The sequence below is a fragment of the Podarcis pityusensis genome (genome assembly GCF_964106645.2).
Source record: "Podarcis pityusensis genome assembly, chromosome: 8".
Taxonomy (NCBI): Eukaryota; Metazoa; Chordata; class Lepidosauria; order Squamata; family Lacertidae; genus Podarcis; species Podarcis pityusensis.
The window spans coordinates 81,741,161-81,753,653 of record NC_138033.1 but is presented as its reverse complement, the minus strand read 5'-3'; the positions used below and the strand labels follow the sequence as shown (position 1 = coordinate 81,753,653).

General features: G+C 48.5%; 1 protein-coding gene across 5 annotated transcripts in view; it reads left to right on the top strand.

The window, feature by feature from the left end:
• Positions 1–12,493, top strand: part of RPH3A (rabphilin 3A) — a 121,497-nt gene that overhangs the window by 89,250 nt on the left and 19,754 nt on the right. For all 5 annotated transcript variants that reach the window (XM_081017371.1, XM_081017370.1, XM_081017367.1 and 2 more), the window contains 5 exons: positions 2,096–2,182; positions 4,352–4,411; positions 5,668–5,898; positions 9,386–9,465; positions 10,734–10,808. In XM_081017371.1, coding sequence (XP_080873497.1) covers positions 2,096–2,182; positions 4,352–4,411; positions 5,668–5,898; positions 9,386–9,465; positions 10,734–10,808 — 533 coding nt within the window. The remainder of the gene's footprint in view (positions 1–2,095; positions 2,183–4,351; positions 4,412–5,667; positions 5,899–9,385; positions 9,466–10,733; positions 10,809–12,493) is intronic.

The window sequence follows — 12,493 nt, the reverse complement described above, 5'->3', positions numbered from 1 at the left end:
CGTTTCACCTTGCTAGTGAAACTGAATTACTGCGTTGCAAAATAAAAAGGTAAAGGGACCCCTGACCATTAGGTCCAGTCGTGGCCGACTCTGGGCTTGCGGCGCTCATCTCGCTTTACTGGCCGAGGGAGCCGGCGTGCAGCTTCCGGGTCATGTGGCCAGCATGACTAAGCCACTTCTGGCGAACCAGAGCAGCGCACGGAAACGCCGTTTACCTTCCCGCCGGAGCGGTACCTATTTATCTACTTGCACTTTGACGTGCTTTCGAACTGCTAGGTTGGCAGGAGCAGGGACCGAGCAACGGGAGCTCAGCCTGTTGCGGGGATTCGAACCGCCGACCTTCTGATCGGCAAGTCCTAGGCTCTGTGGTTTAACCCACAGCGCCACCCGCGTCCCCTGCATCGCAAAATGACGCATGTCTAAAAAGTGTGTCGCCGACATAAGGAGTTTGGAAAGCTCTGGCGTAGTGCTTTGCAGGGCCGTCTTTACCTGGGAGTGCAAGGGGTGCCGAATTCTGGGGGGCGCCAGATGGCTGGCGCGCGCGCAGCTTCCCTCCCCAGCCTCTGCGGGAAGTGCTCTTCTCCCGCAGTATCATGGGACAGAGTTGCGCGCCCGCCAACCAGATGGTTGGCAGTCATAACTGCCAACGTTTCCCTTTTTAAAGGGAAATTCCCTTATTCCGAATAGGATTCCTCGCAAGAAAAGGGAAAAGTTGATAGCTATGCTGGCAGTGCACAGCTCACCCCCCCCATCCGTGTATAGGACAACCTCGTCTAATACACGGGGAAATATGGTAATTTGGGGGCGCTGGGTGAATCTTTGCACCCCGGCGCTGCGTATGCTAAAGATGGCCCTCGTGTTTTGAGACTACAATTGGATGCACTCATCGACGCGCATCGCAGAGGAGTCTGAGCAGAACAAAGATGGCGCACTAATGGAGGAGTGTACAGGCAATGGTTGGTTTTCTGGTAACAAAACTGAGGACACCTTTACCAAGCCCCCACTGATAGTTCTTATGGCTCCAAGGCATAATGGATTCTAAACAGCCCCTTTAGCTGTGGCACTTAGACTATTCCGCCTGAGACATGTGATGCTCCTCCCTAATCTCTGCTTTCTCCCCCCCACTTTTTTTTTAAAAATAGTTTTTATTCTTTAAATTTACCCAGTCACCCCCCCCCCAAATACCGTATTTTTTGCACCATAACACTCACTTTTTTCCTCCTAGGAAGTAAGGGGAAATGTCTGTGCGTGTTATGGAGCGAATGCCTGCGGCTGGCGGGGGGGGGGGGGATCTGCTGCAGTCGTGAGCAGAGGATCCATGGTTCCCCTTCCTTCCCTCCTCCGTGGTTACAAAGCATGGATCCACATGGATCCTCAGGATTTTTGCATTGGGCTACTCCAAACTCACTGTCAGATCACATGTCTGTGGCCACAGCATGAACCACAAAAATCATATATCCACTATTTCGTTTAGAATATTTTTTTTCTTGTTTTCCTCCTCTAAAAACTACGTGCGTGTTATGGTCTGGTGCGTGTTATAGAGCGAAAAATACGGTACATTATAAAAACCTGTGTTCCTGTACATGCACCACAACTTATAGCCATATACATCTGTAAAACACATTCTTATTAAGTGACCCACAAGCTTGTTTAATACTGTGGGTTTTCTGGAGAATTTATGAACAAAATAAAGCTTCACTGTTAAAGGCAATCCTTGTGCTTTGTTCCTCTTGCCAGTCTTCATTTGTGGGTCAATTTCCCCATTAATGACAATGTCCCATACTCTCCTGAATCAAGTTTTCAAATGTTTTAAGATTTTCTGTATTGATGCCCATGTGGATGATTGCACACAAGGCTTAACATCTGTCCTGGAAGGCAACACTATATGCTTGGTAATTGTTTTTAAAAATGTCAACAAAGTTAGTATAAAAAATAAAAAATTGCACCTTTTTTTAACCCTTTGTGCTGCCATTAAGAGAATCCCAAAAAATGGTTTATCTGCCAGGTCCTGGTTCTCATTTAAATACAGATTCAATAACACAAATTCCGGGAACTTTGTGATATGCTGACAATTATACTTTCTTCTTTTTTTAAGGTGTGAAGCAACCTGCTTCTGCCCAGGCTGCAAGTGCTAGGCCCCTGGCTTCTAACCAGAATCCACCTGCCCAGGTGGCAGAACAAGGTATGCCTGGTGATTGTTGAGTTCCAGGGTATTTCTCCCCTTCCCACAGTACCTTTTAAAACCAGAATAAATTGGAACAAGAGACCTTGTGCTGCTTTCCCTTACTGTATTGGACAAGGGGTAGAGCAGGCTACCTCAACCTTGGCCCTCCCGATGTTTTGAGACTACAATTCCCATCATCCCTGACCACTGGTCCTGCTAGCTAGGGATCATGGGAGTTGTAGGCCAAAAACATCTGGAAGGCTGAAGTTGAGGAAGTCTGAGTCTCTTGTTTTCACTGCCAGGCTGAATGCCCTGATATACCGTATTTTTCGCTCTATAGGACGCACTTTTTCCCCTCCAAAAATTAAGGGGAAATGTGTGTGCGTCCTATAGAGTGAATGCAGGCTGCGCGGCTAAGCCCAAAGCCCAAAGCCCAAAGCCAGAACAGGGAGACGGAGCGCTGCGCAGAACAGGTGCCTTCACGCCGCTGCCCTGCGGAGGCTACGAAGGCTGTATGAAGGTGGGGGGAAGGTTGCAGCACTTCCCCCCACCGCCAGCCCCACAAGCTCGGGGGGCAGCAGGAAGGCGGTGTGCCGCCTCTGCGCTGCTCCTCGACCTGGTTTGCAGGCTGGCGGTGGGGGAAAGCAGCGCTTCCCCTCACCGCCAGCCCCACAAGCTCGGGGGGCAGCGCCGCCTTCCCGCTGCTCCCCGGCCTGGTCTTTCGCCCCTGCGCTCCCCCCCCCGCCAGTCCCAAAGAGCAGGTCGAAAGGAACCCAAAGCCTCTGGAGCCCGGTGGGAACTCCCACTGGACTCCGGAGGCTTTGGGTGAATGCACCTTGAACGCACAGGACGCACCTTGTTTTGGAGGGGGAGAACAAGAACCCTCCCCCGTTCTCCCCCTCCTATGGTCCGGTGCGTCCTATAGAGCGAAAAATACGGTATGTGTGCGTCTCTGTAAGGAAACAGAGGCTAAGATCTGCCCTCTTGGTATTTTTTGGGGGGTGCTGGGGCTGAATCTTGAGGGCAGGCAGGTGAACGCATTGGCACACCCTCTTCTTCTCCTGTTGCTGGCTGCCATTTTGAATCTCTACAAACACCCTGGGGCAAGGCAGCTTCACGAAGCAGCACTACGCCAGGCCCCTTGAAATTCACCCCCATTACCTCGACCAGCTGAAATGTCCCTTTGAGACCTTGGTCTTAGGACAGGGGTAGAGGATCAAAACTGCCCCCTCGGCCTCTCTATCTGCCCCCTGGGGCACTCTGGAGGCCATTCCCTCCCCCAAACCGCCTCCCTTCTTGGCCTTCCCTTCCTGCTATAGTGTTTTTGCCCAGCTGAAATGTACCCTTGAGCTCTGGTCACCTGGATGGAGGAAGGACAGAGAGCAGTTTGTCAGCAAGGATGTTGACAAGCTGGAAGGTGTGTAGAGCAGGGTGGACAGGATGATCAAGGGTCATCAAGGGAGCAGAAAAGACTATTTATGTATGTGACCATGGCTTCATGGATGTTATTGGCCCAGAGATGGAAAGTAGATAAAGTTCCTACCAGAGAAGAATGGCAGATGAAGTTGATGGACTCTGCTGAAATGGCTAGAAGAGTCAGAAATCAGGAAGACCAACATTTTAATAAGGAATGGAGGAAATTTATAACTTATCCTAAAGACCATTGTAAACAGTTAAAATTGCTAGCAGGATTGGAATGTCACTTGTAGTTTAAGGGTGAATTATGGACACAATGGAGATGTAAAAGATTTGGATCATCATAAAAGATGCAGGAAGAAATGATTAATAATAGGACCCACAGAGGGGAGGATGGAAGTCCAGGAGATTCCTTGGAATCTTGTTTTTATGATTTATGTTTGATATATCTATGTAAAATTTTAATTTGAAAAACTATGTGCATATATATAGAGAGATGATCAAGGGTCTGGAAGCAAAGCCTTATGAGGAATGGTCGAAGGAGTTGGGTATGTTTAGGCTGGAAGACGGAGCAGACAAAGAGGAGATATGAGAGCCATATTCAAATATTTTAAGGGCTGTCCCATAGAAGATGGACCCCCTTTCCCCGGTCGTGCCTTTGGTTATTCCTAAATGCACCTCTTTGCTTTTGAAATGTAAGACGTTAAGAGCAAGAAATAGAAGTGCCTTGTTGGGAATACCTATAGTTCAGTGCAGGCTTTTGCTTTGCAGGCCCAGGTGCTGTGGGGAGGCCAGGGACAGGCCCTGGAGGTCGCTTTCCAGAAAGACAAGGTACAAAGTGTCTGATTTGTATATTAACAAATTCCTATTCCATCTGGCCTCTACGGCAGTGTTACCCAAGACTGTTATCTCCAGCTGTTTTTGGACTACAGTTCCCATCATCTCTGATCACTGGTCTTGCTAGCTAGGGATGATGGGAGTTGTAGTCCAAGAACAGCTGGAGATAACAGTCTTGGGTAACACTGCTCTAGGGACTGAATTGGTTGGACAGTGTTCTCGAAGCTACAAACATGAGTCTGACCAAACTGCGGGAGGCAGTGGAAGACAGGAGTGCCTGGCGTGCTCTGGTCCAGGGGGTCACGAAGAGTCGGACACGACTAAACGACTAAACAACAACAAGGGACTGAATGTTTTTGAGGAAAGGGTTGATGCTGTGATAGTTTTTTAAATTGTTCCCTGTGTTTTTAACGGACCTTTTAATATTATTTGAATACTACTGGTGTTTAATTACATTTTAAAGATCATTTCTATGTTTTTAGCTAGTTCTACTTTATCTGTCTTGAGTACAGTGGTACCTCTGGTTGCGAACGGGATCCATTCCGGAGGCCCATTCGCAACATGAAAAGAGCACAACCTGTTGTGCCGTATCTGCGCAGGTGCGCGGCACAATTTGGTGCTTGTGTGCATGCGCGAAGCGCGATTTAGCGCTTCTGGGCATGCGCGAGCGGTGAAACCCGGAAGTAACCCTTTCTGGTACTTCCGGGTCGCCGCGGGACGTAACCTGAAAGAACGTAACATGAAGCAAACGTAACATGAGGTATGACTGCATTTGTTAACCTGACCATATCTTGTTTTTCCTTTCCCTTTTTCCTTTTGGATTCTGTCTATACTATACTATACTATACTATACTATACTATACTATACTATACAGTGGTACCTCGGGTTAAGTACTTAATTTGTTCCAGAGGTCCGTTCTTAACCTGAAACTGTTCTTAACCTGAAGCACCACTTTAGCTAATGGGGCCTCCTGCTGCTGCCACTGCACCGCCGCCACACGATTTCTGTTCTCATCCTGAAGCAAAGTTCTTAACCTGAGGTACTATTTCTGGGTTAGCGGAGTCTGTAACCTGAAGTGTATGTAACCTGAAGCATATGTAACCCAAGGTACCACTGTACTATACTATACTATACTATACTATACTATACTATACTATATATTTTTTTAGAAAAAAGGAAAGAAATCTACCCTAGAACTCTTACCCGTGACCAGTCTTCTTCCTCTCGCCCTTTCTCTCTGCTTGCATAGGAAGTCTTTCAATGGCTCCACCCCAAGCCGATCCCCCCATCTCTGCTGCTGGGACGTCAAGGGATGAGAAAGCCGCCTCTGGATATTCGTCACCCGCAGGGGAGAGACCTATGCGCCAGGTGGCTCCCTACAGCCAAACTGGTGCCCCTCCAGCTGCACCTGCCCCCCAACGGCAGCCTCCTCCAGAGGAGGAGGAAGATGAGGCCAACAGCTACGACTCGGACGAAGCAAGTAAGTTGTAGTTCCAATGACTGAGCTAAGGCCATTTTTTCTTGTTGCAAAGAGGCCATTTCCCTTTCTTTCTTTCTTTCTTTCTTTCTTTCTTTCTTTCTTTCCCATGACTTTATAAGAGGAACCCATAAGAGGCACACGCTTCGAAGATAAGGAAGTGCTCCAACCTTAGACCTACCAATTAAGAATTGTCCCCACTGATTAGGGACACGGGTGGCACTATGGTCTAAACCACTGAGCCTCTTGGGCTTGCCGATCGGAAGGTCGTGGTTCGAATGCCCGCGACGGGATGAGCTCCCGTTGCTCTGTCTCGGCTTTGGCCAACCTAGCAGTTCCAAAGCACACCAGTGCAAGTAGATAAATAGGTACCACTGTGGCAGGAAGGTAAACGGCATTTCCGTGCGCTCTGGTTTCTGTCACGGTGTTCCGTTGCACAAGAAGCGGTTTAGCCATGCTGGCTACATGACCCTGAAATCTGTCTGTGGACAAATGTGGGCTCCCTCAGCCTAAAAGCGAGATGAGTGCCGCATCCCCATAGTCGCCTTTGACTGGACTTAACCGCCCAGGGGTCTTTTATCTTTTACTTTTACCTGTCCCCACTGATTAGTCTCTAGTGATTTCCAATTGATAGAAGATTGCTTCCTTAGGCAACTCAAGCTTCAAGGATATGGCTTGACTCTTTCTTTTTTATTCGGGAAATTTATACCGTATTTTTCGCTCTATAAGACGCACTTTTCTCCTCCTAAAAAGTAAGGGGAAGTGTGTGCGTCTTATGGAGCGAATGCAGGCTGCGCAGCTATCCCAGAAGCCAGAACAGCAAGAGGGATCGCTGCTTTCGCTGCGCAGCGGTTCCTCTTGCTGTTCTGACTTTGCTTCGCTGGAGAGGCGCTGCGCAGAGAGGGAGAGCTGCGCAGCGTCCCTTCAGCGAAGCGGGAAGAGAAACAGAGGCCCTTCCATTTCTCCTCCCGCTTTGCTGGAGAGGCACTGCGTAGATTCAGAATATTTTTTTTCTTGTGTTCCTCCTCTGAAAACTAGGTGCGTCTTATGGTGGGGTGTCTCTTATAGAGTGAAAAATACGGTAATTTAAAACTGGAGAAGAAAACTGCAGGAATGAGCAACTTTTGTGTCAGATGACCTGATTTCTGCCAAGGGCCACTAGCTTTGGGGTGTGTGGGTGCACACTGGCTGTGAGTGGGACCAGAGTCGCAGAGGATAGAATTTGCAACATGGCAGGGATCCGCCATGCCACCTTCTTTCTTTGTCCCTGCACCCTATCTCTGCAGGGCACATAAAACGGGCATGCAAGACTCTAAGTCAAGGTGCCTCACGCTGATCCAGCTCTTCCTTAGCCTACAGGGAAGTGCCTCCTTCTGAAGAGGCCAGGAATGTATGCCTTGCAAACACAGACGCCTGAGCATACAGTCTAATTTCCTCTTAAAAAGGTAAAGGGACCCCTGACCATTAGGTCCAGTCGTGGCCGACTCTGGGGCTGCGGTGCTCATCTCGCTTTATTGGCCGAGGGAGCCGGCATACAGCTTCCGGGTCATGTGGCCGGCATGACTAAGCCGCGTGAACCAGAGCAGCGCATGGAAACGCCGTTTACTTTCCCGCCGGAGCAGTACCTATTTATCTACTTGCACTTTGACGTGCTTTCGAACTGCTAGGTTGGCAGGAGCAGGGACCGAGCAACGGGAGCTCACCCCGTCGCGGGGATTTGAACCGCCGACCTTCTGATTGGCAAGTCCTAGGCTCTGTGGTTTAACCCACAGTGCCACCCGCGTCCCATTGCCTCTTACACGCATCTAACTCCCGGGATTTCAACAGCGTAAGGTTGAAGGCTGGCCGGCTGAAATCCCACAAGTTAAACTCAAGGCAGAAAGCTCAAAAGCTCTTTTTGCCTGGTTCCTTTAAAGCTCTCTGCCTTGCTAGGGGGCAAGGCCCCTTCAGAGCACCTGCTCAGGAAGGCTAGGGATGCTTACATAGGGGGTGACTCCATGGGGGCAGTTCGAATATATACCCCCATGGAGTTTTTGCATATACACGTTTTTGCATATACACGGGACCCTTGGACCTGAACCCCCACATAAGATGCAATCCTGGTTGTCTCAACACGAATCACTTCGATTTCTTTTGTAGATGTGGTGGGTGGGATCAGAGAGGGATCTTAGAGCACTTAGATCCTCCAATGTCCAGACCTCTCTGCCCTGGGAGCTTTCCCCAAGCCTCCTACAAATAATCTTTTAAAGTTTATTTCTGCAACATGAATGAACAGAAGCTGAAGTTGGTGGTTGTGTTGCCGTGATTCAATGCAAGATTCTGAACTGCCTTGCTTTTGTGATGCAGTGGGAGACGCCAATGCAGAAGTCCCATGTTGCGCTTCCTAGTTTTGTCTCCTGCATTTTTCATGGCTGGATTATACTTTTAAAGTGTGCTAGATTTTCTCGGGCTGCTGTCCTCTTCAAAGTAATGGTGGCTGCCCTCCTTTGGGGGCTCGTGACATCGTTCCAGAGCCTCCCTAAGTGCTTTTAATGGTTAGTAAATAAGTAATTGGGGAGAGGAATGGTGGAGTGCAACCGTTTTTCTCCTCTGGTGGAAGATGACAACCCCATCTCTGTCCACACCCACAAAAAACACCCTCCCACGCTGGAAGATTTTAATTATTCATCCAGGAGCCTGCAGGCATTCTTATGTAGCTCTGCTCTTTCGCGGGGTGGGGGTGGGGAGCCCCATGAGTTGAAAGGCAAAAACTGGAATCTTCCATCTTCAGACTTACCTAAGAGATGTGAATCATCTGCAGAGTTGTGTCACATCTCCCAAAACGCATCTCTCTTGCACAGCCTTTGGCTCAGCCTCTCGTTCGGGGCCGGCTCTACTGTTGGGCAGGGTGAAGTGGCAGATGCAAAGGCACATGGAGCAGACAGAAGTGGGTATGCAAGGAGATCCAGGCTGTAGGAAGCATACTAAAAGACTGATTTCTTACCAGCGCAGAACGGGGGTTATGTGGCCCCTGTAATAGTGCCAGTTCTTCAGACTGGTGCGGTTGAGACGGCATACTTGGGGTAAGGTGATCTCACAGGTGAACTATTGCCAAATCCTATGCCCAACTACAGTGGTACCTTGGTTCTCGAACTCAATCCGTTCCGGGAGACTGTTCGACTCCCGGAACGGTTCTAAAACCAAGTTGTGGCTTCCGATTGAGCACAGGAAGCTCCTGCAGCCAATCGGAAGCCGTGCCGGACGTTTGGCTTCTGAAAAATGTTTGCAAACTGGAACAGTCACTTCTGGGCTTGTGGCGTTCGGGAGCCGATTTGTTCGGGAGCCGATTTGTTCGAGTATCAAGGTATCACTGTATCTGTTTTTGAATGGAACACCCACCACCAAAGTCGTTTTTTCCTGGAAAACAAATGCTAGAATTGTTTCCCTCTAACCTTCCTGCAACACCACGGGCCCAACCATGTTGTCAGCATTAACCCTTCTCTCTCCCCAGCTACTCTTGGTGCTCTGGAATTCAGCCTTTTGTACGACCAGGAGAACAGCTCTTTGCAATGCACCCTCATCAAGGCAAAGGTAAATAATAATAATAATAATAATAATAATAATAATAATGATAATAATAATAATTTATTAATACCCCGCCCACCTGGATGGGTTTCCCCAGCCACTCTGGGCGGCTTCCAACCAAACATTAAAATACAATAATCCATCAGATATTAAAAAGCTTCACTAAACAGGGCTGCCTTCAGATGTCTTCTAAAAGTCGGATAGTTGTTAATTTCTTTGACATCTGATGGGAGGGTGTTCCACGGGACTGGCGCCACCCTTTGGGTCCTTCAAGAGGAAATCAGCTAGAGAACTGGAAGATTATCAGGCTCAGAGGGGGCCCACAATGCCTATTATTTGTCTTCTGCACAAACCTTTCCAGTTGTTCTACGGGGGTGTGCGAATCTGGGTAGCCTTGTTTCAGTTTGCTGCTTATTTTGGAAAGTGCAGATTTGATAGATCTGCCTTCCAGTGCAAACTGAATTGAATTTCTACCCTATCCCTAGCAGCAGTGGAGGGCAGTGAGAGAAGATTTTCCCCTCTCACAGGGGAAAGTGCTTTAAAGCAGCCCCACACCATTAAGACTGGAGCAAAAAGCCCTGCCCGCCTGTCAATCAATTAAGTCATGCGATTAACAGGTGGATGCCCCATCACAGCGTCAAATTTGGCCCATTAAGCAGATCCTGATAAAGATCTGCCCACAGAGACGAAAGGATTCTCCACCCCGTCTTATTCCATCCTCGTTTGATCATTGCATGAGTTACCGTATTTTTCGCTCCATAAGACGCACTTTTTTCCTCCTAAAAAGTAAGGGGAAATGTCTGTGCGTCTTATGGAGCGAATGTGTGGTCGATCGCTGGCTCCCTTTCCGGCCCCGGCCCCTTGCCCAGGCCTCCATTGTTGAATGTTCTGCAGACGGAGGCTGTTTGTTTCCCCAGCGACATGTGACTGGCTGAATAGATTATCTGTCTGGAAACTGTAGAAAGGGCTCCCTTTCCTTTCCTAAAGAAGCTGCAGAACTGTGAGTTGAACCCCATAAAAACAGGATTTTTTCCCTTTGCAAAGTAAGCTCAACAACTTTGAGCTGATCCTCAAAAAACCGGGACTTTTCCCTTTGCAAAAGAAGCTGCGTAACTGTGAGCTGATTCCCCCAAAAGATGGGGCTTTCCCCCTTTCCTCCTCTAAAAACTAGGTGCGTCTTATGGTCAGGTGCGTCTTATGGAGCGAAAAATACAGTAAGACAACTTGGCCTCTGACGGAGTTAATGAGCCTGCCCTGATTTTATTCCTGCCCAGGGCTTGAAACCGATGGACTCCAATGGGTTGGCAGACCCTTACGTGAAGCTGCACCTTTTGCCAGGGGCCAGTAAGGTAAGATAATTTTGTCCCTTCGTCCTCCTCCTTTGATAAGAGGCAACTGTATCCAGGACAACAAGCTGGGAGGTGCTATGGGGAGGGCAAACAAGATGGTCAAGGGTCTGGAAACCAAGCCTTTGAAGCAGAGGTTGGATGACCATCTGCCAGAGATTCTTTAGCTGTGATTCCTGCATTTCAGGGGGTTGGACTAAATAACTCGAGGGATCACATCATAGCTGTCAACTTACAGATTTGAAAATAAGGGACCAGCAGCCTTGAAAATAAGGGACCAGCAGCCAAAATAAGGGACCTGCAGCCTCACCTGTTCCAGGCACTCCAGTCTTCCTGTCCTCCTGCAGTCTGGTCAAACTCATGCCGGGTAGCTTCGAGAACACTGTCCAACCAACTTTGTAACCAGAGGTTCAGCTGAATAGAATCTGAATCACAAGGCCTATGCAGCCTCAACTTAAGATGGCTCCCCGGCCTGGCTTTGCACTGCAAAGTTTGCAGCAGCACATGCAACAAAATGGCGTCCAGCATTCAAAAACCTCCTCAGCTTGCATTAACTAGCCACACACAAGGCATGCAAGCTCCACCCCCCCAGTCGTTCTTAGACTTCTTATTGGGTGAGCAACACAGCCAAGCAACACAGGTGGAGCCTCCCTCCTCCCTGGCCGGCAGGGAGGGAGGGAGAGGAGCTGCTTCCTTTGAAATTTAAGGGACATCGTTTAAGGGACATTTAAGGGACATCCATCAATAAGGGACAGCAGCAGGACATGGCGCTGGAATAAGGGACTGTCCCTTCAAATAAGGGACACTTGACAGCTATGGATCACATCCAGCTCTACGATTGTATGCAGTGCTGGATTTATGTATAAGCTAAACAAGCTATAGCTTAGGGCCCCACTCTCTTGGGGTCCCCAAAATAATTTTAAGGAAAAAAAACCCTGGATGTACATTTCCAAAATATAAGATAAAAAACAAAAACGTGTCATGGGCTTTGAAGACACTCGAACTCAGGACGCAAGGGAGAAACATGCTAAGAGGAAGGCACGCTTGGCAAACCCTCACCGTGATCAGCTCCCGCCTGGAAACCAATGTCCCCACTGTGGAAGGATGTATGGATCCAGAATTGGCCTCCACAGTCACTTACGGACTCATTGTTAAAACCATGTTTATGGAAGACAATCTTACTTGGTTACGAGGGATCGCCAAAGAAGAAGAAGATAAGCCAAACAAGCTATAGCTTAGAGCCCCACTCTCTTGAGGGCCCCCAAAAAATTTAAAGGAAAAAAACACCCTGGATGTACATTTCCAAAATACAGTGGTGCCCCGCAAGACGAATGCCTCGCAAGACGGAAAACCCGCTAGACGAAAGGGTTTTCCGTTTTTGAGTTGCTTCGCAAGATGAATTTCCCTATGGGCTTGCTTCGCAAGACGAAAATGTCTTGCGAGTCTTGAGATTTTTTTTCCGCTTTCCCCCCCTTTATCTAAGCCGCTAAGCCTTTAATAGCCTTTTAGCAGCTAATCCGATAAGCCGATAAGCCTTTAATAGCCGCTAAACCGCTAATAGCGCTAATCCGTTAAGCCGCTAATAGGGTTGCTTCGCAAGACGAAAAAACCGCTAGACGAAGACTCTCGCGGAACGGATTAATTTCGTCTTTCGAGGCACCACTGTATAAGATAAAAAACAAATAAAA